The sequence below is a fragment of the Dermacentor variabilis genome, chromosome 9 (genome assembly GCF_050947875.1).
Source record: "Dermacentor variabilis isolate Ectoservices chromosome 9, ASM5094787v1, whole genome shotgun sequence".
Classification (NCBI taxonomy): domain Eukaryota; kingdom Metazoa; phylum Arthropoda; class Arachnida; order Ixodida; family Ixodidae; genus Dermacentor; species Dermacentor variabilis.
Window position 1 is genome coordinate 135,923,873 of NC_134576.1, and position 23,122 is coordinate 135,946,994.

At 48.4% G+C, this 23,122-nt stretch overlaps 1 protein-coding gene across 1 annotated transcript in view; it reads left to right on the forward strand.

Moving 5' to 3' along the window:
* LOC142558554 (ATP-binding cassette sub-family C member 3-like) overlaps positions 1–18,246 on the forward strand; it is a 66,483-nt gene extending 48,237 nt beyond the window's left edge. Inside the window, exons 19-27 of the mRNA XM_075670687.1 lie at positions 276–486; positions 1,510–1,820; positions 4,225–4,551; positions 8,831–8,932; positions 9,028–9,204; positions 11,082–11,240; positions 11,682–11,848; positions 16,207–16,401; positions 17,989–18,246. Of these exons, the coding sequence (XP_075526802.1) occupies positions 276–486; positions 1,510–1,820; positions 4,225–4,551; positions 8,831–8,932; positions 9,028–9,204; positions 11,082–11,240; positions 11,682–11,848; positions 16,207–16,401; positions 17,989–18,142 (1,803 nt within the window). The 3' untranslated portion in view covers positions 18,143–18,246. The remainder of the gene's footprint in view (positions 1–275; positions 487–1,509; positions 1,821–4,224; positions 4,552–8,830; positions 8,933–9,027; positions 9,205–11,081; positions 11,241–11,681; positions 11,849–16,206; positions 16,402–17,988) is intronic.
* Positions 18,247–23,122: the final 4,876 nt, after the last annotated feature.

Here is a 23,122-nt window from a genome sequence, read left to right on the forward strand (position 1 = left end):
AAGCATGGCGTCACCTTTTTAGAGTTACCAATATAACTCTCCCACCGCACCCCTCCGCCCCTCCCATCCCGACCTTGCATGCGTCTGCGCAGTCTTAGGCAGGCTGCACTTGTTTCAGAAACGCGTGACGGTATGTAGGAATTTCTCGCGCAATCGAAATTCATTATGGAACGTATAGTTTCGTTTTCCGGGATACTTATGGCGTGCATGGGCCGAAGGTGTTTGTCTGATTCAACGTTCGCATTCTCTCTCGCCTCGGGCGTTTACCATCGCAGACCGGCTGGCAGCTTCTCCTGGCTCTTGTCCGTTTCTCGCAATGGCCCGCGATGGCGGGCGTGGCCGTCCTGGCCGCGGCAGCCGTGGCGCACGGGATGCAGCAGCTCTGGATCAAGTCGTGGACGGACGCCTCCATCGCCGATCCCGGCGGCGCGGCAGCGGCACGGCGGTACTGGGTCGGAGGACTCGTGGGCATCTGCGTCGCCAACGGTGGGCACCTTTCCCACAAGCAACAATTTGCTCCTCGGATCCAAACGCGCGCACTGCAGAAATGCCGCGAGCATATATTAATGGCACTAGCATTCCCGTGGTAGTTCACGCACTTTCCTGTGACTACGTATGTTCGTCTCTAACCGTTTTCCCGCCTACCTGCGTCATGGGTCACTGGGTATGCACCTGTCTACCGCTCTTCAATGAACACCTCTGACGCCAACTTGGGTAACTAGCTATGTCCCACTGGCATTGTGCCACTCCAAAATGCCTAAAAAATATCCCTTAAGTTTATCCGATGCCGGTCGGAATTGAACCCACGTCACAAGAGTTCTCCAAGGACAACAACCGGATGCTTTAGCAGGCTGCGTAACAAATACACTGCGCAGCTTTTCAATGAACATCTCTCACGCCGGCGCTTTAGCGAGGAGCGCCATAAGCGCCATGAATGCACTGGGTATATTCCACTGGGTATATCCCTGTCCGTCGGGCTCAGCCGATCAACGCCAAAGTCCTATACGCCACAACGGCAGGGTATACTCGTTTCGACGGTAACAATACGTGGTGTCGCTAGATTGATTCATTACTAAACGCATTACCATCGACGTCATCGTGAGTTAGGTTATGCCGAAATTTTTAATTAACTAACTTATGGGATTTTATGTGCCAAAACCACTATCTGATTGTGAAGCACGCCGTAGCGGGGGTCTCCGGAAATTTGGACCGCCTGGGAGGTCTTTAACGTGCACCTAAATCTAAGCACACGGGTGTTTTCGCATTCCGGCCCCATCGAAATGCAGCCGCCGTGGCCGGGATCTGATCCCGAGGCCTCGTGCTTAGCAGCGCAACACCAAAGCCCCTAAGCAACCCCGGAGGGTCAAGAGCAACTTCGTCAACGTGTGCCCGAATCGGTGTTCTATGAGCAAGAACATGTGACTCGGTTTCTCAAGCGCTTTCAATCGCAGATTTATGCTAGCTGTTAGCTTTGTTCTGAATTTCTTGTTCCACCGAACGCGCTTGCAGTGCTGTGCCGCTTGCTGGGAGGCGTGCTGCTGGCGGCCACTGCGCAGTTTATGTCCGGCTCGCTGCACCGCGCCATGCTGGAAGGCGTGCTTCACAGTCCGGTGTCTTTCTTCGACGCGTCGCCCAGGGGCCGGGTGCTGAACCGGTTCGCTGGTGACCTGGACATCATAGACACCGACTCGTTTGTTTGCACCAAGCAGTGCCTCCAGGGGTCGTTGATCACAGTCGCCAGCGTCGCGGTGGTTGCCACGCAGGCGCCCCTGGTGGTAGTGGTCACTGCAGTTGTGGCCGTCCTCACCGCAAAGGGCTTTGTGAGCAACATTTTGTCATCTTCCGCCAGCGCTCGTCTCGCCGATTTCGGTCCTTTCTATCTGTGCATGTCTTCTCTCATTTTTCTCTGCAGATGTGAGTGCAAGCCCTAGCAAGTAAATAGCGCGCCTTACTGCCTTGACACCTCTATTTAAATCCGCTATCATCTGCCGGCCAATTCTAATGAGGAATGAGTAAGAATTTTCGAAGTCTACGCCCAGTCTAGCGGTACAGCAGTTTAGTGTCACAATGCGAGAGGGCTGATAGGGTAATCGCAGCAGCGACATGTTAAGTATGAACATGATAAAATGTGCAAGTCCAACCGCGCGAAGACCAACTACCCCGCCAACGCGTTTTAGCCAAGTATGAAAAACTGCTAGGAGACAATCAATTCACCTCGTCAGCCAGCGCACCCGCTTCGACGTCCAACCAGTCCAACGTCAGCCTCGGAGTGCGCTCAGCCAACCTGACAGTCGGCCCTTTACAGAGGCAAAGGTCCTGGGTCTCGATAATCAACCAAAAGAGGTACGCGTCCAGCGGACCCGATAAGACGCTTAAGTTTGTGTCTACTGCATGTGTATTAGTGTGAACGTGAACTCCCTCTCATTTTGCCTTTGCATTCTTCCTTTCAAGTCCTCGTCCCGTTCACTAGGACAGCTAGACTCTACCTTTACACTGTGCAGGGTAGCCAGCTAGACATCCGTCCGGTTAACTTCCTTGCCATTCAGCTTTCCTCCCCCTCGCCTCCCTCTACCTCATCTCTCTATTCCCTCTCTCCCGTCCCCCAGAGTAGGTTAGCCAACCAGACGCATTACTGGTTATTATCCCTGCCTTCTCTCTTTTGATTTACTCCTCCTCCTCCTTGTCTCCTCTCTCTCTCCATTATCCGCCGATTCACTTCTGTAACTATGTCCCCACCCGTTATTTCGAATGTTTTTCACGTACATAGGAACTGCGCACACGTAAATATTGTGCGTGATAGAAATGCGCCTGCATACAACGTAGAGAACCTCTCGCGTTTCACGTTCACATGCCAAATCGTCGTAGACACGCTGAGCGCCCTACGTACGTGAAAGAGCCCTATGTGCGACTCTTGCGAGAACATGGCGGCACCCGCCGAAATGGGTGCCGTCTGCTCCGAATCTATGAAGTCGCAATTGTGCACTGTTCGGCCCGTTAGTTTCCAACTGGTGGTGACATTTGCTTTAGATTTGTGTCATGATACATCGACAGGGAGGTATTCGTGACCATTCGTCGCTCTTTCCGAAATCCGTTCTCGATTTTTAGGAGCTTCAAGCTTAACGATGGAGGTCGAGGCTGTACATTGCTTCCGAGACATGGCGGTGGCTGCCGCAAACTACGGTTACTGCCAGATTTTAGAGGCAATATATTGCTCATGTTTGCTTGTGATGTATATTTCGTATAGATGGCGCCACAAGCTATTTATTGCGCACCTGAAACTATCACTGTATTCCAAATGCCGCACGTAATGTCCGTATAAATCTCGCGTTTGCTTGCGCAATGCTTATAAGCAGGTCAGACTAAATTGCGTAATGATTCATTGTCCTGCGAAGCATTTCGAGGAATTCGAGGCGGTTTAGGTTGGATGTGGAATTTTCGGCTTTTGTTTAGAGATAATGCTTGTCGAGGTAATGTTGCCGGTTGGACGCGCACATATAAATGCTTCAAGTATACTAACAATATCTCGTAAGATGTTATGAATCGCTCAAAGGCTTAACTCCACAGGATCTCTTTAAATGTGGGGAAGCCTGCTTTGACGAACGCTTCTTTTGGGGAGGTACACTCAAATGCACGCTCGCATGGGGTAGTCTTGGGGTGGTCCCAAGTACCCCATACCTACACTACAGAAAGTCTGGTTAGTTGATACAGATGTAACATTTGAAATTTAGGCGGGTTGAACACTGACAAAGAGCAACGAAATGGCGCGTTCAGTGCCCCATGTCTGTGTGTGCACTCTACGGCTAACCTTCAAGGCGAAGTACCGTTAGCATACATTGAAACGCGAACGGTACGTAACAGATCAGAACGCCTGTTGCGCGTGACTACATCGAAGTGCGACGTTTAATCGTTCTGGAGGTGGTCTTTAAGCACGGCGTGCAGACATATGAGTGTGCGTTTTGAAGTCTGAATTAGGCCACAGTTTCAAATGCAGATGAGCCTAGAAACTCGACGATGTATTGGAATAGTTTCGGAATTGTTACCGTATGAATTTATGCTGATAGAACCGGCTAGTATAGGCTCTTCTCTGTGCGCATGGTTTAGCTGCAATGGTCACGACCAGGTGCTCTGCGCACTGCGGTTTTACGAAACGTGCAAATACTCGCCGGGGGCGCCTTAAAAGCAGCAGTACGTTGCCGCTTGCTCCTGACTTTTCGCACTTCGCAGAGCATGGCCGTGAGCGCGTCGCACAGTTCGCGCTTCTACGACAGCGTGTCCACCTCGAAGCTGCTGCAGCACATGACCGAGACTCTGGAGGCGCTGAGCAGCGTGCGGGCGTACGGCGTTCTGGAGAGGTTCCGGCGGCACTTCTACCGCCTCGACGACATGTGCCTGCGCGGCTATTCGTCCTACGGCGCCTGCTACCGTCTCACGCGGAGCGTCACGGCCGCGGGCGGGTTCGTGGTCGTGCTCGCAGCGATGCTGTTCAGCACCATGGGCATGACTGAGCCCGACCCGAGCAGCTTGGGGCTCACCCTCAGTTCAGCCACGTCGGTGAGCGCACCATTTGAGAGAGAGTCGTGAGTGCTAATAATAATGAGTCACATAGCAGACGGATGAGTGACTCGCCACAAGTTTTTCCGTAGTGTCCATGGGCCCTATAACGTAAAACTATTCCAATATGTTTCTATTCCAATCTCCTGACGTCAAATTTGCATAACCGCCGACGCAAGCAGCGGGCGGTCCACCGCAGGGTTGTCTGAACAGACCAATCAAACGCTCTCCTCCTTCATAGGAGGTCACTTTTGTTTGCTTGAAAAACGAATAACATTGCCTACACTGAGCGGCTTGTCGTATCTAATTGGCTGACAAGAGGCGAGGAGAACGCTCAAGTGGAGAGGGATTCACTGGGGCAGAGCCAGTGCACTGAAAATCGATAACCGGATGAAGAGGGTGGTGCCGCCGTCTGCGATTGGTCGGCTTTCCCTTACTTAGCTTGTGTAGGCTTGTCGAAAATCACGGCGGCATGCAACGGAAGCTTAAGAATGACGCTAAAACTGACCCTCACCAAAGAAGAGTTGGCAGAATGAGGTGGTAAACGTGCCGAAAGTTCTTGAAAACATTACATGGCCACGCAAGAAGCTTTATTATACGCAAATACACCCATGCTCTCCGGCAGGTGCGAGTAGCCAGCGTCTGAGCGATCGGCGGCAGCCATCTTTTGTTGCTTTCGGAACGGGGCAGCCTGCGGCTATTCCGAAGAAAATTCAGTTTTGTTCGGCATATTAATGCATCTTTATCGCGTACACGTCACTTTGACGCGGTGAGTTTGTGCGGTTTTGTGACGTCGCGTGACAGGCAGGTGAAGTGGGTGCAGCCCGAAAACTTTTTACCAATAGCCGAGGGCTAATGGCAAAAAGGGGTCGAATCAGAAATAGCTGTTTTTCGTTTTTCTGTCAAATCATGCATAATCAGTGTGTACACATCATATCAGATGGGGGGGGGGGGGGTATCGCGGTTTTCGTGACGTCGCGTGACAGACAGATGAAGTGGGCGTGGTCGAAATAAGTTTTGGCCAATCGTGGAGGGCTGATAACAGAATTGGAATAAAAAAGTTTGGAATAGTTTTACGTTATAGCGCCCCATGTCACTGCTTGTCACCCGTTCGTCGCCGGCGCGAAGTCGTCGACGGGGTATACAAGCAGGGTGGTCGTTCTGTACTCAAGCGCACAAAGTGAAGGGGTCAGAGTCGGGAGAAAGAAAGAAAAAAAAACATTTATCTAGTGACAACGACACATAATTTAAACGAAACAAAAGAAAACACAAGAACACTAACACAGGTGCACTTAATGTAGATCAATGATGAAGACAAAAGAAATACAACGAAGTTAACAGTAATTATATAAATTAACAGTACACAAGACACACTTAACGGTGGTCAACTAAACAGAGTTCAAAAGAAAGCAAATGATGGCATACACATGGCCGGGCAGCAGCAGAAACTCCATAAAACGTGCAGTCGACGGCAGCGCTTTCCCGAAGAACGCTGGCAAGCCGACCTCGTTGCGGTGGATGCAATTGCTGGGCTGGTTTCCCGGGAGTCTAGGTCTGCACGTCTGCCCTCGAGCAAGTTGAGCTAACTTGAGGAGCACTACCGTGAGCTTCGTTGCAGACGTTGGTTTGTCGTCTCTTACGTCAACTAGTAATTCGCAGTTCGGGCGCGGCTTGGCGGCCCAGGCGATACTGGACGGCACTAGCTCCTTGACGCTTCTCAGCCGATTGTAGGCTCAGCTTCTAGAGTGCTTAGCTCGGTCTAAAACCTGTGCTTACATAACTTCTCCTTTCCCTAGTTCCCTGTGTTGGGGAACGGCAGATATTGGTGACAATCCACTCGAGTTCACCCAGTTGTATCCCGGCTCCTCCTAAGGTCTTGGCCGCGCCCCTTTTAATTAGGGGCGAGGGAACGGGTGATTCCCCCCTGCTGCTGGAGCTCGCGCACTTGCATTGCACCACACACGCACACACTTGACCCCGTGGCGGGCCTCTATTGTTCGTTCACAAGCACAGAAGAAACGATGGCACCCGGCCATACGGCGCTGCCGGCACACATACACTGTCAGCAATTCGTGGACACAGGATTGCACAGAGACACCACATATTTCGGAGTATTGGCACCACCTGCCTTCTTAGCAAGCCTCTCAATACACGCGCGGGGCATAGAATACACACGGGATCCCTACAAAAATATCTCGGGGCGTCACGGCCGCGCCGACGACAAAAATACAATCTCTAAACCTGCCTTCGACTTCGTTCGGACGCTTTCCCGAGTGACCGGCAATAAGCGTCTTGCTCGCCGGTTCCTATTCCTACGACCTCGTGGCGCCCGTTGATCGGTGCTTCGCCGAATCGAATAATACCGCGCCGTGACAGTCCACAAACTTGCAGTAGTACGAACAAAAGCGGCTCGCTTTACTTGTGACGGCCGGTTACGGAGAGTACCAGGAGGAGCTTGGCGGACAAACGTCACCCGATTGACTTCTTCACTACTTCAGAATAAACGTGGGAATGGTCGATCCGCATGATTTATTGAGCCGGAGCAGACTATGTGCAATTAGATATGGCTTAGTTGAGAGATCCAGGTTAATTCTGACCGACATCGACTCCACTAGGTTCACAAGTGTGCCAGCATTTTTGTATTCTGCGACCGCGAGAATGCGTCCCACCAATATTTGAATTCTAACTCTCGACATCGGGTCCGGTGGCCGAACACCAGAGCCATTGAGCGACCAGTGTGGTTGACAGTATAGTTGAGGCGTGAGGAAAATCGCACACAGACAGTGAAAGAGGTGTGGAGTCGGAAGACTTACTTCTCGAGAAAAGGCAATGTCACAGAGATGAGTCACAGGTGGCATGACCATGTCAACTCGCCGCCTTGCCAGTCTGCGCTCGCTTCCTTGCACAGGACGCTACCGGATGTGCAGGATGGTCCTCGCGTGCCTCCGGATACCGCGTGGCAGCGAACTCGATGCTTCGAGCCGGTACTATGTGCTAAGAGCTGGAGACTTCGGGAACGAAAATGAAGGACACGTTCGTCCTGCGTCCTTTCTTTTCACCTCCACCGTTTCCAGTGCTAAATAGCTGTTACAGTGTCATACCAACAAGCCCAACGTCAACATTTGTTAAGTGCCCGTCTTGTAACCACAGCATGACACAAAACAACGAACGGAAATAACTAAACCCAACATGCGCATGCTACCAGCCGAAGAGAAAAGTGTGACAACTTTTAAACACAACACAAAAGCCTACAAACTTTCCAAATTTATAGTATATGCTTACAAACGCCCGCGCCGTCTCTATACATGTGTAGTACCTTTGGTAGCGATTTTCGTCCTTAAGCGTGTTATAGTCCCTTTCCACTCACTCCGGGACTACTCGGTGGTGAGACCTTCAATGCCTTTTAATTGTATGTGAGGTGTGACAGCGACACAAAGAAGAGTTCGCGAGAGTGCGGCTGCGACACCACCCCACTGTCAGGCAATATGAACGCCTCTTCGAGTTGCCCGTCCTGCTCTGAGCCCTCTGCGAGAGGCAGACTGCCTTCTACGAACATGACCCGGGCTTTCATATACTACGCTTCTTCTACTTATTTAACACTTTATCCGGGAGACAGGGTTTTGCATTTGCATGTAGACAAGTATTGATGTCGAAGGGCAAACTAACGTACAAAAAAAAAATGTCTCTATTTTTCGCAGTACGTTAGAAATGGACACTTTCCTTAACCCTTTCTGCAGCAACGATTTCGGTAAGAATCGTAATGTATTTCCCCAAATATTCGACTTCCAGGAAAGGAAAAACAAACCAAAAAGGACTATTCTCAGAAATGTGAATGCCTGCCAATGCTATGTAATTACATAACTTCTCGTCTTTGTACCGCAGATGAATATGACCATCCCTGAAATTTCACAAACTTTCATGCGTCTTCATCACGCTGAGGCTAGGCCTCGGGGCTTTATTTTTCGAGTGTGCTGCCTAATTCGCGTATAACCTTCCTTGAGCAGCACCAGAAAGTTGTTACCAACGTTTGTGGCCATAGCTCACACTAACACGCTTGTAAGTAAAGAGGTCCGATGAACCGCATCCTACTTATTTTTGGCAGCTCATGAGAAAAACCGCAGACTCACTGCCGAACAACTCGAATAGGGATTTTGTTCTTGTTTTTATTTTTCCCTGACCTTTGTCGTTCATGCGCAAGTTATCACTTCATTAAAAGAATGTAAAGCAGAAAGGATTAACGAGTCTTATATACACTGCTTTCAAACCAACACTTTTACAGATTCCGCTGGCGCTGGTGAGCCTTTGCCTGATGCTGTTCGGTACACTTCAGATAATGGTGTCCTTCGAGCGTTGTCTGGAGTACACGGAGCTGCCGCCTGAGGTGCATCGTCGTTTACATTCCTCTGGTTGTCGCCCTTAGGCATAAAAAGTGTTGCGAAAAGTAGCCTTGTTGCGGCTTTCGGTTCGCACGCGCAGACTGACGTCGACGGGACCCCTGGAGGAGAACGACAGGATTTGTGCTGCCGGGCTTTGTCCGAGGACTGGCCGTCGGAAGGTGGAGTCACGTTTCAGGAGTACTCCGCTTCGTACCGGCCTGGCATCGCACCGAACGTTCTCAACGGCGTCACTTTCACTGTGCAGCCTACGCAGAAAGTAAGCGCTTGGTCTGCTAGCTCTTGCATTCTGTTGAGATCCAAGTCATGCGTACCCGAAAGCGAAAGCGTACTCTTGTAGGCTAGGTAGTTTAATCAAGTCAAGATGATGACTGGATGGCGCAATATTCTATAAGGAATAAAAGAAAGCAAGTGGAAACATTTCGTGGCTGCAATATACGGATCCACTTAAAGCCACGTCTTCAGTATAAATAACGCAGCAATAAAGCTAAAGAAAGGGGGAGGGGGGGCACTCTTGCGCTTGAAACTTGTTGTTCCACTTAAAGTTTCATTGGTTCCACTATGCATGCGTGGAACGACAACCTTAAGCTCAGCGTAACTGAAACTGCGTGAATCAGCATCTTGCTGGCTGCTCGTTTTCACTGAGTTACCCACCACAGTGGCTTAGAGACTATGGTGTTGCGCTGCTAAGCACGAGGTCACGGGATCGAATCCCGGCCGCATTTCGATGGGGATGAAATGCAAAAACGACCATGTCCCGTGCAATGGGGGCACACTAAAGATCCATAGTGGTGAAATGTAATCTGGAGTCCCCCACTACAGCATGCCTCATAATCGAATAGTGGTTTTGGCATGTGAATCCCCAGAATTAGATTCAATTCATTGATGAGAAGAATTAGAATTTGTACGAATGGATAGCAATGTCAACGAAATGACACACTAACGCGCGACGCATACTTGCGAGAGAAAAAAAGATCCGCCTCCATTCTATCCTGTGAAAGCGGATGTACAGCGAAGCTGGTGCGGACGATAGACGACGTTACACAAACGCCACCACAGCAAGCGACGTCCGTCACGTGTGCGCGCACGTGTGCGGAAGTGCAGGCCCTCCGCTAGGCCCTCCGCTAAGCGCAAGTGCCTTATTGAACTAAATGAATGTTCAAAAGTAAACTGCGTCAGAAAATGCGTAAAGTACGACTTACACGCAAGCTGCACACACGATCCCTCCCAATCGTTATACGAATATACGAGAAAACAGAAATCTCTTAGGCGGAAATTCAAACACAAAACCTTCCAGCTGCGGTTTGCTTTTGGGTTCCCCGCTTAATGCGAGTGCGCTACTGAAGTAATTGAATTTCTCAAAGTGAAATGTGTCAGAAAATTCGCAGAGTTCGACTTCCACATAACCTACAGACTACAAACTGAAACACAAGCCCCCTTCCTATGCTGCGATTTTTTTATTTCTTTATTTCTTTATTATTATTTTTTTGGTGAGCACGCCACAAGAAAAATCCCGAATAACCAGAGGCTCATAGCTTCGCTGTAACAAAAAGAAAAGAAAAAGAATGCATAATTTGTGAGAGCGTTTAATTTTTGTGGCTACAGAGACGGAGAACAATCGCCATAACGATCACGCGTCGTAAAAAATGCTGCTAACTTCGCTGCGTATAGTTTTGAGGTAAATTTGATCTGAATTAGAGCGGTTTTATACAAAGATACATGCGTAGGTGCTAGAATTGTGTAGGGACACCAAAAACAGCCACGATGTGTTTTCATAGAGGCAGCGACATTAATGATAACTAAGGATGCGCGTAGTTAAGCGAGACAATAATAAAAGAAACTCCGCTAATAATTACATACTTCCGGGCTACTTGGTTCGTGATACAGCGGGGAATAAGACAGGGACAAGGACACGACACATGCCAAACAGTGGTGTATCCACCACTGTGTCCCCCCCGCACGTGTCCCCCCCCCCCCCGCTCCTGCGAAATTTGCGTGTTAGTATGCGACCTGCCCAGCCCTCTTCCCCCCTCCAATCTCCCTCCTACCAGATAATTCTGACAGAGCCACTGGCGCCAACTATCCCTTGGCTATTCGTGAGCTTGAACAACATCGTCACCTGCACTTTATTTTCAGGTGGGCGTCGTTGGAAGGACGGGGGCCGGCAAGTCCTCTCTCGTACTTGCCCTTTTGCGCATTCTTAAAGCTTCTCAAGGACGCATCCTCATCGACGGCGTCGACATTGCCGAAGTTCCTCTGAAAAGGCTGCGCCGGGCCATCACAGTCATTCCGCAGGTGACGCTGGAACCGACGAAGCTGTTGGTTTTGTTCGCAAAGAGCATTACTGGAAGTTTACGAGGTTTACGCTATAGCTCACCGCTCATATGGCTCCTTTTTTCTTTTTCTTTCTTTTTTTTCTGTGTGCGTCTCCTAACACCCTGTAGAACTGGGTAGAGATGCAGGACTATGTCTGGTTAACCACCATGTTATATCTTTGCATCCATGCCTATGCTCTTTTCTTTCTTTATCTCCACCTTGCTGTCACTTTACCTCCACCTCCACTCTCTCCCCAGCGTAGCGTAGCAAACCCGATCGTGCCGTGTGATTAACCTCCCTGCCTTTCTCCTTTCTTCTTTCTCTCTCTCTCTCTCGGTACTTTATTGGTACTTTAGTCTCGGTACTTATTGGTACTTTAGTGGTACTTTATTCACAGTGGGTGTTGCAAACATACGACAGGACCCGAGCCTGGTCCGAGGCACCATGCGCATGAACTTGGATCCGACAGGCTCACACTCCGATGACCAGCTGTGGCAGGCGTTGCGTCACGTCCACCTGGCACCTTTGGTCAAAGGTCACCCAGCCGGACTGGACATGGAGACCGCTGACGGGGGCACGAACCTCAGGTGAGTCGTCGCAGCCGGTTCTATTACTGTTGATGTTTTGCCTCATCGACTTCTTTCAGTGCAGGGAACAAGTGCGGGGCTACAAGCCGCTTCACTCGCCGGAAATGCAATCGGCGGCGTATATCTTAACGCCGGTGCATTTCGCGCTGCGAATGCTTGCGCAGTTCGTCCCGTTCGACCGCCACCGTGCGCGGTAGGTTAGATGCGGACATTGCACACCAGCCGTCTTTTCAAGCTTGAATCAGATGCGTGACACACATGAATAAGACGTTGAGGCTTCTTAAGTGACTCTGCACTCGCGGACGAGTGTTCGATTTCCTTCTCGCCTTCGCTTCTCTCCCCGCGCGGGCGCTCTCTCATTCTCACCGCTTGAAGCAAATATAAACGGCACATATTGTCACGTTACATGGAAGGCGAAGAATCAAACACTGCAAAAATTGTGAGTTAAAGGAGTATGGACACCAAATTCAGAGGCTAAAATCATATAGCTTAAGATTTGCCTGCTTACGAGGAATGCCTTGACAAAGTATGAGTGACAGGAGACAGATAAAATGTAATTTATTTCGATTTTAAAGTCAAGAAATGAAATGTGACTTCCTTTTACGACGAACTCGTCGCGACTGCCATCATGAAAGCGTCATTGTTGAGAGAAAAATGGTGTGACGTTAAAGACGCTGGTGGTGGCGCATTTCCAGAGTGGCGCACTTGTATTTGCTGAAACACGACCGGGAGACGCAAGTGCGCGTTTTCCATATAGCTGCGGCGCCGACGAACGTGAGCGCATGCGTGAAATTGACCAAAGGACGCGTGAATTTTCTGTCGTCAACTCTTTGGTGGTTCACGTGACCTCCGTAACATCGGGTACTGGACATTTACGCCATTCAAAGGTAATTCACCCCTGCGGGCTGTAATACTGATACGAGAAAGTGTGCGATAGAAATTGCGCGATATTTCATTACCGAGGACACGATCGTGCATATGCCGGTCGTTATCGTGGTCCCTTAGATGCTGTGGATTATTACCCAAGAGTAAAAAGTCTTCACCTGAGAATTCGGTGTCTACACTTCTTTAAGAGGAAAGCTTTAGCTCGGGCCCAACTCTGATGCTGCTTGTTCAAACGCATGTAAACAGCAGAAATGCTTTTCTGAAATCAGCTCAGCATCATTTTCATTGAAATTTGTTACATTTAAGAGACAAAGTAATATTTCATTCTAGTGGCTGTCAAAACGCAATTTTGATTTAGTGCATTAATGCATAATGGTTTTACAAAAATTGCCGAAAATCGACAAGTCCGAAAAAAATATAATGGCGTTTACAAATCTGTAACTCTGTGCCAAAAATAGGTATCGTAGTTTTGTAAATTGCACCCATTAGGACATCCAAGGCAGACAAAATGTGTTATAGTAAACAAATTGTGACACTAGTGCATGCTGTTTGCAAGAGTATTGCAAAAGTACTACTCACATGTAAGTGGTGCGTTGAAGAGTCACGTATAGCACATCAATTTTGTCCACTTTAAAGGCACTCTTAGATGAAATTTTCAGAACTGTGGCATCATTTCTCATTGCTGAGTTACTGAGTTGCATGCTCGATAGTTCGTTTTCTTAAAATTTGCGATTTCCAACAATTTCTTAATAAAATGACGACGGCCTAAATAAAAAAAAATCTGCTTCCAACATTCACTGGGCTCTACCCTTAATTTTTTCAATTCAATAAATCTCCTCGACCTTGGTGACACGGTTGACGAGAAAAACTATTTCTGCTTTCTCATGTACTTAGATAGGAGCCCCCGGAGCTTCCTCTTTGGGATCCAACTCTTTAACGGGCGAACTTGTGCCCAGAAAGGAGGATCAACAAACACCACCACAGCGATCACGGTCAAGCGCAGATGGTCGAATTCATAGACGTTCACACACATCCGCGAGTCAAGTTCGTCCGCTATTCATGCACGTCACACCATATTCTTTAAAACTGATGGTAGCGCTAAGAGGGGCGAACACAAGGTGAAAAGACAACACGACGATGAGGTAACGCTAACGGGTGTCGTCTTTTCACCTTGTGCTCATCCCTTTTAGCGCTATCATCAGTTTTAAAGAACGCATCACCAACTAGCCCAGCACCGAGTTTTATTGAAGCACACATATACACACCAGATTAATCGCTGGTCAATGAGAGTAGTGACGTGGGCTCGCTGTTGATCTCGAAACGAGCCTTCTCAATAAGACAGATCTGGAAAGAGCAGTAAAAAAGTGAGTGCGCGAGAAAGGTAAGGAAAAAGTCCGTAGATTGCAGGGCATTTGTAATTTACCGCCACCCAATGCTTGACAATCCTGCTATTTTTAGGGAAGACATGAATGTCACTGGTTCACAGGCTGCTCTATCATCTGTTCCCTTTTTTATGTACTACGATTGTCATTATTTCGTAAGCTGTCTTGCGCTTTTTTACTCGAAAGTCATTTTCTTGCGTTCTGGGTGTACGCACTCACGCTTGTGTCCACCTGACTTTTTTTCTTGCTTTCGCTTTGCTTTTGTGTAGCGAGACTGTGTTACGTTGCATCCCTGCTCCCACTGCTGCCTAAGGCCTCAAAAGTAGGCCGGTAGCATCTAATAAATAAACAAAACAAATAATAAATATAGAGACGGCTTTAACTGCTTAATCGTGGAGGCTGAACATGTGTCGACGCACTTAGCGAGTCGTGCACAAGAAAGCCATCCATAGCGTTGTCTCCTAAAGAGCTACTTTTCCCTGCGCATGCAGCGACAAAACGTTACCGAGCAATTGCGTTCAGTAGCGCTGTTTTCTGGCTAAATTTCTTACCTTGTTTTCTTTCTTCTTTCGCATGAAGCTGCCTGGCTTCCGTGCGATCTGTACCACGGTTAGCGCCATGTGCGCTGCACTGCCCCGTTTCCAAAATGAAGTCTGTCGTTGCAAACAGCGCTCCGAGTTTGCCTTGTGCTTTTCCTTCTAGTTCTCGCTCAGCATAATCGCTGGCGCTCGCGTGCTGCATCCGAGCAATGCACAGTGATATTCGCAACATGCAGGCGATTCGTTTAGGCGCGTCTTTCTTCGCTATAGAATGCGTGATAAAATCAAAGAAATGTTCGGGGACTGAAGGCGCGTCTTGCGGCGAGCGACCACTTAACGACAGCGATAATGGGGTTAAAAACGAGCGTCTGTAAAAAAAAATGTCTGTGGTATAGCTCTGCTTAACCCTAGTTGAATTACGAAATCAAGAGATGGATGGATGGATGGACGGATGGATGGATTGATTGATTGATTGATTGATTGATTGATTGATTGATTGATTGATTGATTGATTGATTGATTGATTGATGGATGGATGGATGGATGGATGGATGGATGGATGGATGGATGGATGGATCGATGGATGGATAGATAGATGTTATGAGCGTCCGCTTTGGAACGGGGCGGTGGATTGCGCCACCAATCTCTTGCTATTATACTGCTTAATGTCCTACCTAGGTTAAAGAATAAAAAAAGAAAAACACTATGAACTCCCACAACCAAATTTTCTGATCCCCTATTGCGAACTGTGCTTTTATTCCACCAATCCTCCAATCGCCTCTTACTAATCCCTATTGCGGACATGTTTACTTCTCCACTGCTCTCGCTGAAACCAAAGGCTTCAAGGAGGCCAGTGGTGCCTAAATCGACCGCTGGGTAGACGTATTCACATTCGAATAAAACGTGCTCCATAATTTCACTAGCTTTACCGCAGCAAGCACATGCTTCTTCTTCCTTCTTATATCTCGCTTTATAGGTGCATGTTCTAAGGCATACCGATCTCGCTTCGAAAAGTAATGAGCTTCCCTTTGAGTTATCATAAATTGTTTCTTTCCTGATTTCGTTTTTTTCCCCTTAAGTAGTTACTCATGCCAGGTTTCTTTTCCATTGCCACCACCCATGAGATTATTTCGGCCCCTCTGACTTTCCGCTTGACGTTCTTTGTTGCTGTGTTGCCCACCCTATACGCCGCATACATGTTGGTAAGCTTCCTAGTCCTTTTCCTCCACTGTGGATCAATGTTTTTCCTGTACAGATACCTCAACACTCTCCTAGCCCATTTACTTTCTTCCATACTCCTCAGTCGTTCTTCATACTCAATTTTACTGCGAGCTTCCCTCACTTCAAAACTGCATGGCGTGCCACGGCGCCATCTGTTGGAGCGCGGCTGCGGCGTTGCTAGGCAACGGCGGCTCAAGGTCGTTCGTCGGCCACGGCATACGGCATACGGCGCGACGAGCCGAAATGGCTCGCTGGCTGGCGAAGTAAAGCTTTCGCTTAAAAAAAAAAGGTGAAGCGATGTACGCGTGACAGTACTGCGCCTCTCTCGCAGCGTCGGTCAGCGGCAGCTGGTGTGCCTCGCGCGCGCCCTGCTGCGCGACTCGAAGGTGCTGCTGCTGGACGAGGCCACCTCGCAGATGGACGGCGACACGGACCGGCTCATCCAGGCGACGCTCAGGGAGGCGTTCGGCAACAGCACGCTCATCGCCATAGCACACCGGATACACACCGTGCTCGACTACGACAGGTATGCGGGAGTATGCAGTACCACTTACCGCATTACTACGCTCTGCGCACGCCGTGAACTTCTGTGTAATGCCCAACGTGTCGCGCATGCTACGCCGTTGTGGATACCTCTTAGGTTAGTATTGCGTGTCAAGAGCACGATTTGATTATGAGGCCAGTGGGGTACTTCCGGTTAATTTTGACCACTCAGTTTTTTTTTTATATGCGCTTAAATCCAAATACACGAGCCTTGTTCTGCATATTGCCCCCACCGAAATGCGGCCACGGCGGCTGGGATCGAACCCGGTACCAGTAGCAAATCAGCGCAACGCCGCAGCCAATAGTTTGTCGCAGCGGGTTCCATATCTGAAAATTCTGATTTAAGCAACGAAGACCTATATACTATAGTATATATATATATATATATATATATATATATATATATATATATATATATATATATATATATATATATACTGTCTCTGATACGCTGAATAGCTGTGGATAGTTGAGCAGACCAATTAGGAATTTTTTATTTACTGTACTAATTAAAATATAGCTCTAACATCTCATTATATATTTTTTACAAAAGTACTATCCGTGCCGCGCAAGCTGATCAAACTTTCCATTTTACAGGTGAGCATATCGCAGAAACAACAACAGACAGTAGAGAACACACACCACAAGCACCACGAGCGCACCACAGCGCTTGCGGTGTGTGTTTTCGCTTTTGCCTGTCGTCGATCTAGAGCTGTTTTTAACTTCAAGAGACATGACAAACCAACTAGCCCAGCGATTGGCACTAAGTTTTCTTGATGTGCAACTCTGCTTGTTCATTACAAGATTAAATTATGGTAACAGCCGGGCGAGGGCTTAGATCTTATGGTCATTTTTTTTTTTCTTTAGATCTGCGTGTACCTATCATCTGTGCTACTGAAAGTTACAGGGGTATACACTTAACTTGAGGGCGGTGTCGAAGGGACGCTTCTATTGAAATTTTGTGTAACTCGAAGCAAACTAGTACAGCTTTTGGCGATGTCACAGTGCCAGTTATAAGGGCAACTGCACTACTCAATTTAAATAAATATTTTATACCTTTTTTTTATTCTTGCATTGATCGCTGCTTCGTTTTCGCGTAACTTTCCCAACGAGATTCCTCTTTCAGTTTATGTACGATACATTATATAAGTGGCTTGGCTTTTTCGTCCGCGAAAAGAAAAAAGGAAAATGACGGACTACTGTTAAAAGCACACTGCACCTTCGGGGAAGCGAAGTGTTGTATATAAACGTGAACCGGCTTAACTGCACGTCAACAGCCAAAAAACCAAGCAAGCTAGGAAATGTAGTGTTCAAAACTTTGGAGCAAAAGAAAAAAAGAAAAGAAAGAAAGAAAGCATCGGTAAACGCCAAATCTTGTGTTTAGTAAATGCAGACGAAGGTAATTGTACGTAGGTGGCCTCAACACCACTTTATTCTTTTTTCTTAATATAACCGCTAGATTCGTGAGGTGAACTGAAACGGAGTAAGTTCTTGAATGAGGGCGTTCTCAGTTGATTTTCCGCAGTCTTGCCCGAACAAAGAAGACACGGTATACCATCGCTGCTTTCAGAATACTCGTCATGGAGGACGGAAGAGTGAGGGAGTACGACACGCCGGCCTCTCTGCTCTCCGATCGTAGCAGCTGCTTCTACAGGATGGCCGCGGACGCTGGCGTCGCTGCTGCCGGTCAAAGCGATCACCTGCTCGACGTAACATCGTTGTGAAAGGACCTTTCAGAATAAAACATCAGACACGGCGACGCTGCGGCTGCGACTGCGCCTGATGGATGTCGATGACGACAGGTCTTCCGATCCGCGAGACCAAAATCGTGTGTCCGATTCAAATCATCTTGTAAACCTTTCCCGCCATTCCTATACTTCGTACTGTTACGAACGAAAAGCGTGTGTTAGTGCTCGTACAACTTCGAAAACACGCGTAAGTATTCCTTTAATACTAATATTTATAGTCTGACGTAATACTACTGCTCAGTGTAATGGTCGGGGTCGGGAATGAAATAGATGGTATCTGGCCCATTCCGTCGTCTTCCACGCTGAGGACGTTGTTGAAGGGAACGACTTGTTCTCATCGAGAACTAGGAATATGGGATTTATTTACAGTATCTACATGAGAACGTTACAGTCCATCAGTCTAACATGACTGAAAGAGGAATGTACACTGAGGAGCCGCCAACGGCTCCTTAAATACACTATGTCCTCCCTAGATCCTTAGGTGAGGGAAAACGGCTGTTCAAACTGCTACCAATTCGGAGCATTAAAGTCATCGTAGCCGACCCGCCTTTGAGGGGGAGAGTTTACGCACACTTCCGCACAGGTTTCACTGACCTGTGCGGAAGTGTGCGTGGGTTCTTGATGTGAGTGGGTTCTTGCAGACACAGGTTTTGCCCCGAGCAGGCGCCTCTTCATCCCAGTGTTGACTCCGCAGACAATGGCCGCCGCGTCTGTCCATGACTTCTAGGCCCGTGAGACGGCCGCCAGATATCTGCCATGAGTTCCACCGCTTCTAACAAGCCGTGGCGGCCACGGCGAATCCAAGAACAATACTTGGTCCGCCGACCACGTTTAGCCATAGCGGCGCCGAGGGGGTGCTGATGCGGCACACCGTCGTCCCTACAAAACGAGTCGCCGCGGCAGGTGGGGAAGGCTTTAATGCTCGCTTCTGGGAAGCTCGCCACCCTCACAGCTGCGGCTAGCTGGGAAAATTTTGTAGGTTGGTACCCTTGCTGCAGGCTGTTCGTAACAGCTCCTCCATGGCCCGGAAAATCTCGACTGGTCAGAGCTGATAACCGCTGGGTAGGAAGAGAATGGCCGGTGGCAAAGGTACGACCAGCTGTGAAATGATGATGCCGCCCCAAAACATCCAGCAAGGACAGGCAACTGCAAAACGAACCCCGCAACACAGCTCTGCGCCGAGATGACGTATCTTCGATCTCACTTTAGATCCGCTAGGCTTCAAAGAAAACAAAAGTGCAGAAACAAAAAATGCTGCACTTCGCTACTACAATTTGGAAGAAATTTCGTGCTGACAAATTGGGCAATCATGGAGAGAGTCCTTCTAAATGAGAGGAAATCTTCTTGGTTTAACAAAATTAACAATACCAACCCTAAAATTTAGGTGGGATCCCTAAACGCAGACTTCAAATTAGCCTGTTCAAACCATCCGCATTGCTATGCAACTTTCGTTTCTTATATCTAACGGAAAAGTTGCACTCTTGGAGAGTGAGGCTCCATCGGAGCAAGTGGCCATTTTTGTGTGACATTTGGTTGATCCACGTAGGAGGACAGTGGTCGGACTGGAAGATGAACCTGGCTCCGTACAAGTAACACGACAACTTCTGGGGTGCCCAAAGTAAACAAGCACATTCCTTCTTTGAAGCGCTGTAGGCTTCATCTCTTACAGTTAGTTTACGGCTGGCATAGAGGATAGGATGTTCCTCATTATCGTCGCCGACCTAAGTACCATGCCCATAACCCGGTCGCTTGCGTCTGGCGCGCGAAGCGCCGGACGAGAAACCAATAGCATTTTCAAATTTTGGAAAGCCTTCTCTTTGTCCTTATCCCAATGCACGCTATTCGGTGCTCCCTTTCGGGGGCGTCCGTTAAAGGACTTGCCATTTGCGAGTAATTCGGAATGTACCGTTGATAGTGCCCCACAAGTCTCAAAAATGAACGAATGTCTATTTTCGTGCGCGGCTGTGAAAATTATCAAATCGTAGCCATTTTCAGCTCGTCCGGCCGTCTCGCGCCCTGACCGACAACATGGACCAGATAAGTAACCTGCGAGCAGCTAAACCTGCACTTTTCCGCTTTCGTCGTTAAGCCGGCTTCCCTCAACCGTGAGAACACCTGCTTGAGGTGCGATACGTGCTGTTCCCACCTGTCGAAAAAAATTGCTACATCATCAAGATATGGCAAGGCGAACTCCTGCAAGTCTTTTAGGACAATATGCATTAGCTTAGAGAAGCTAAACGGCGCGTTCTTCAGTCCGAAGCTGAGGGCGAGAGGGCGAAAAGTGCCTACAGGGGAGATAAATGCGGCATAGCGGGTGGCACTTTCTGAAAGCGGAACATTCCAGTATCCCCACACGAGATATATAGTTGAAATGTATTTAGCACCGCTAACTCTTTCGATTTGTTCCTCAATGTTGGGTATCGGGTACAGCTGATCCCTAGTGATGGCATTTAACTTCCTGTAGTCAACACATGGACGAGGGTCTTTATTAGTGGTCTCTACAAGTATTAGTGGTGACGTGTAGTCACTCTCAGCATGCTCAATAACTCCCAACTCTAGCATGCGCTGTATCTATGCCTCCATAATTTCTCTCTGTCGTGGAGATACCGTGTAAGGATTTGATTTTACGGGTTCGGTTGATGTCAGCTCTATATCGTGCGGTATTAGGTTATACCTTGCCGATCGCTGAATCTGTCTCGAGATATTCCCCTAACATCCCTTTTAGCTCATCTAGCTGGTCGGGTCTAAGGGCGTGCGAGCTTACCGAATGTTTTAACACTTCTTCCAGGCTGATTTCAGAGTTGGAGGTTGCCTCATACTCATTAAATTCGGTACTAGTGTCATCCTGCTCCTTGAAGGTAAAGTTAACGACTCCGCTCCGCTCTACGTACGGCTTCATCAAATTGCAGTGGTATATCCTCACCTCCTTTCTGCGACCGGGAATTTTCATAGAATAGTTAGTATCTGAAAGTTTGTGCAATACTTTAACGGGTCCGTTCCAGTGAACTTCAAGCTTGTTCTTTCTTGAAGGTTTGAGGATCATTACCTGGTCTCCAGCGTTAAACGTACGAAGCCTCGCATTCTTGTCGTAATAGAACTTGGCGTTCTTTTGAGCTACTCCCATGCTCTTTTCGACTAGTTCTTGGGTTGCACTTAGCCGTTCCAGCAGATTTAGCACGTAATCAATCATAACAGGTAATCTACCCCTATTGGACTCTCTCCTCTTTCCTCCCACATCTCTCTTGACATTGTCACTGGAGAACGGAGTGTCCTCCCACACACTAGTTCTGCTGGCGAGAACCCTGTAGCCTCATGAGTAACCGTTCGCAAAGCAAACGAATTGGCCGGAAGGCAATTCTCTCAGTCCTTCTTGTGCTCGTCACGGAGCGCCCGCAAAACTTGCTTAAGCACTTAATGCCACCTCTCTACACTATTTGACTGAGGGTGATAGACGGAACTGTGTATCAACTTTACCCCGCACTTTTGTAAGAATGTGGAAGTCAGTGAGCTGGTGAATACTGACCCTTGATCTGCCTAAATTCCGGCTGGAAACCCAACTCGTGCGAATACTGACAAAAGTGCGTCTACTACTTCGGTTGAGCTGAGCTCTTTAAAAGGGATTGCTTCCGGAAACTTTGTAGCCGGACACAGCATGGTAAACAAGTACCTGTAACCCGACTTTGTCTTTGGTAGAGGCCCTACCGTGTCTATCACAAGTCGCCTGAAAGGTTCTTTACATCCGCAGCCTCACACGGCAACATAGACAGCAACCGCTGTGGCCATGTACTCGGGCCGAACTTCATCTTCTCGGAAGTCCTTTCAAAAATTTCTAGGAACAAGCCTATGTCGTCCCCTACCAGAAATGGCTTTAACAGCCTGTTCATGCGGTATGATTCTGCCTCACTTGATCGTCCCAGAGTCCCTTCACTTCCTTGAGACAACTCCAAACATTTTCTTTCAAGCTCAAGTTGCATTTTTCTTAGCTCGCGTTCCTCTCTGTCCCGTTCTTCCCTCTCTCTGTCCCATTTCTCTCGTTTACTAAGAAGTTCTAATCCGATTTTAATGTACTCCTTACTGGCCTGCTCGGAAATCAGCTCCAGTGATTCCCATTTTAGCATTTCCTTGCGTACCTCCAGGCCCAGGTCCTCACCAACAATAAAAAATTCGTCTCTCAGCAGTGTCCTTAACTACATAATTGCTGTTCTACTACTTTGGTCCTGCTCGCTAAACATACCTAGGTAAACACAGCCTTGCTAACAATCAACAATCCAGCTTTCCTACTGTTCTAAACAGAACAATCACAAAATGAAGCCTAGAAAGTCAAAGCAAAAACCAAGCACTCACCGCAGACACAACACCACGTCGCAAAGTCCATCCCACCACTGCCACCACTTGTAAGGATTGATGTCGGGCATGAAATAGATGGTGGCTGGCGCATGCCGTCGTCCAACTCATTTACGCTGAGGACGTTGTTGAAGGGAGGGACTTGTTCTCATAGAGAACGAGGAATATGGGATTTATTTTCAATATCTACATGAAGGGTGGAGTACGTTACAGTTCATCAGTCTAGCATGACTGAAAGAGAGTGCACACCCAGCAGCCGAGCAATGGCTCCTTAAAAACACTCTGTCCTACATAGATCCCTAGGTGAGGGAAAACGGTCGTTCAACCTTCGACCAATGGGAGCGTCCATAGTCATCGTAGCCGACCCGCCTTATAGGGGGAATGTTTACACACTCACTTCCGCACAGGTTTCACTGAACACACCGAGGTGAGAGGGTTCTCGCAGACAGGGATCTTGCCCCGAGCAGGCGCCTCTTGATCGCAGAGTTGAGCCCGCAATCAGTGGCCGCCGCGTCAGGCCATTGACTGTGACGACTTCTGGAGCCCGTGAGACCGCACCGCAAAACATCCTCTTCCAGGAGTTCCCCCTCACCAATCAAACGTGAAGGCGAC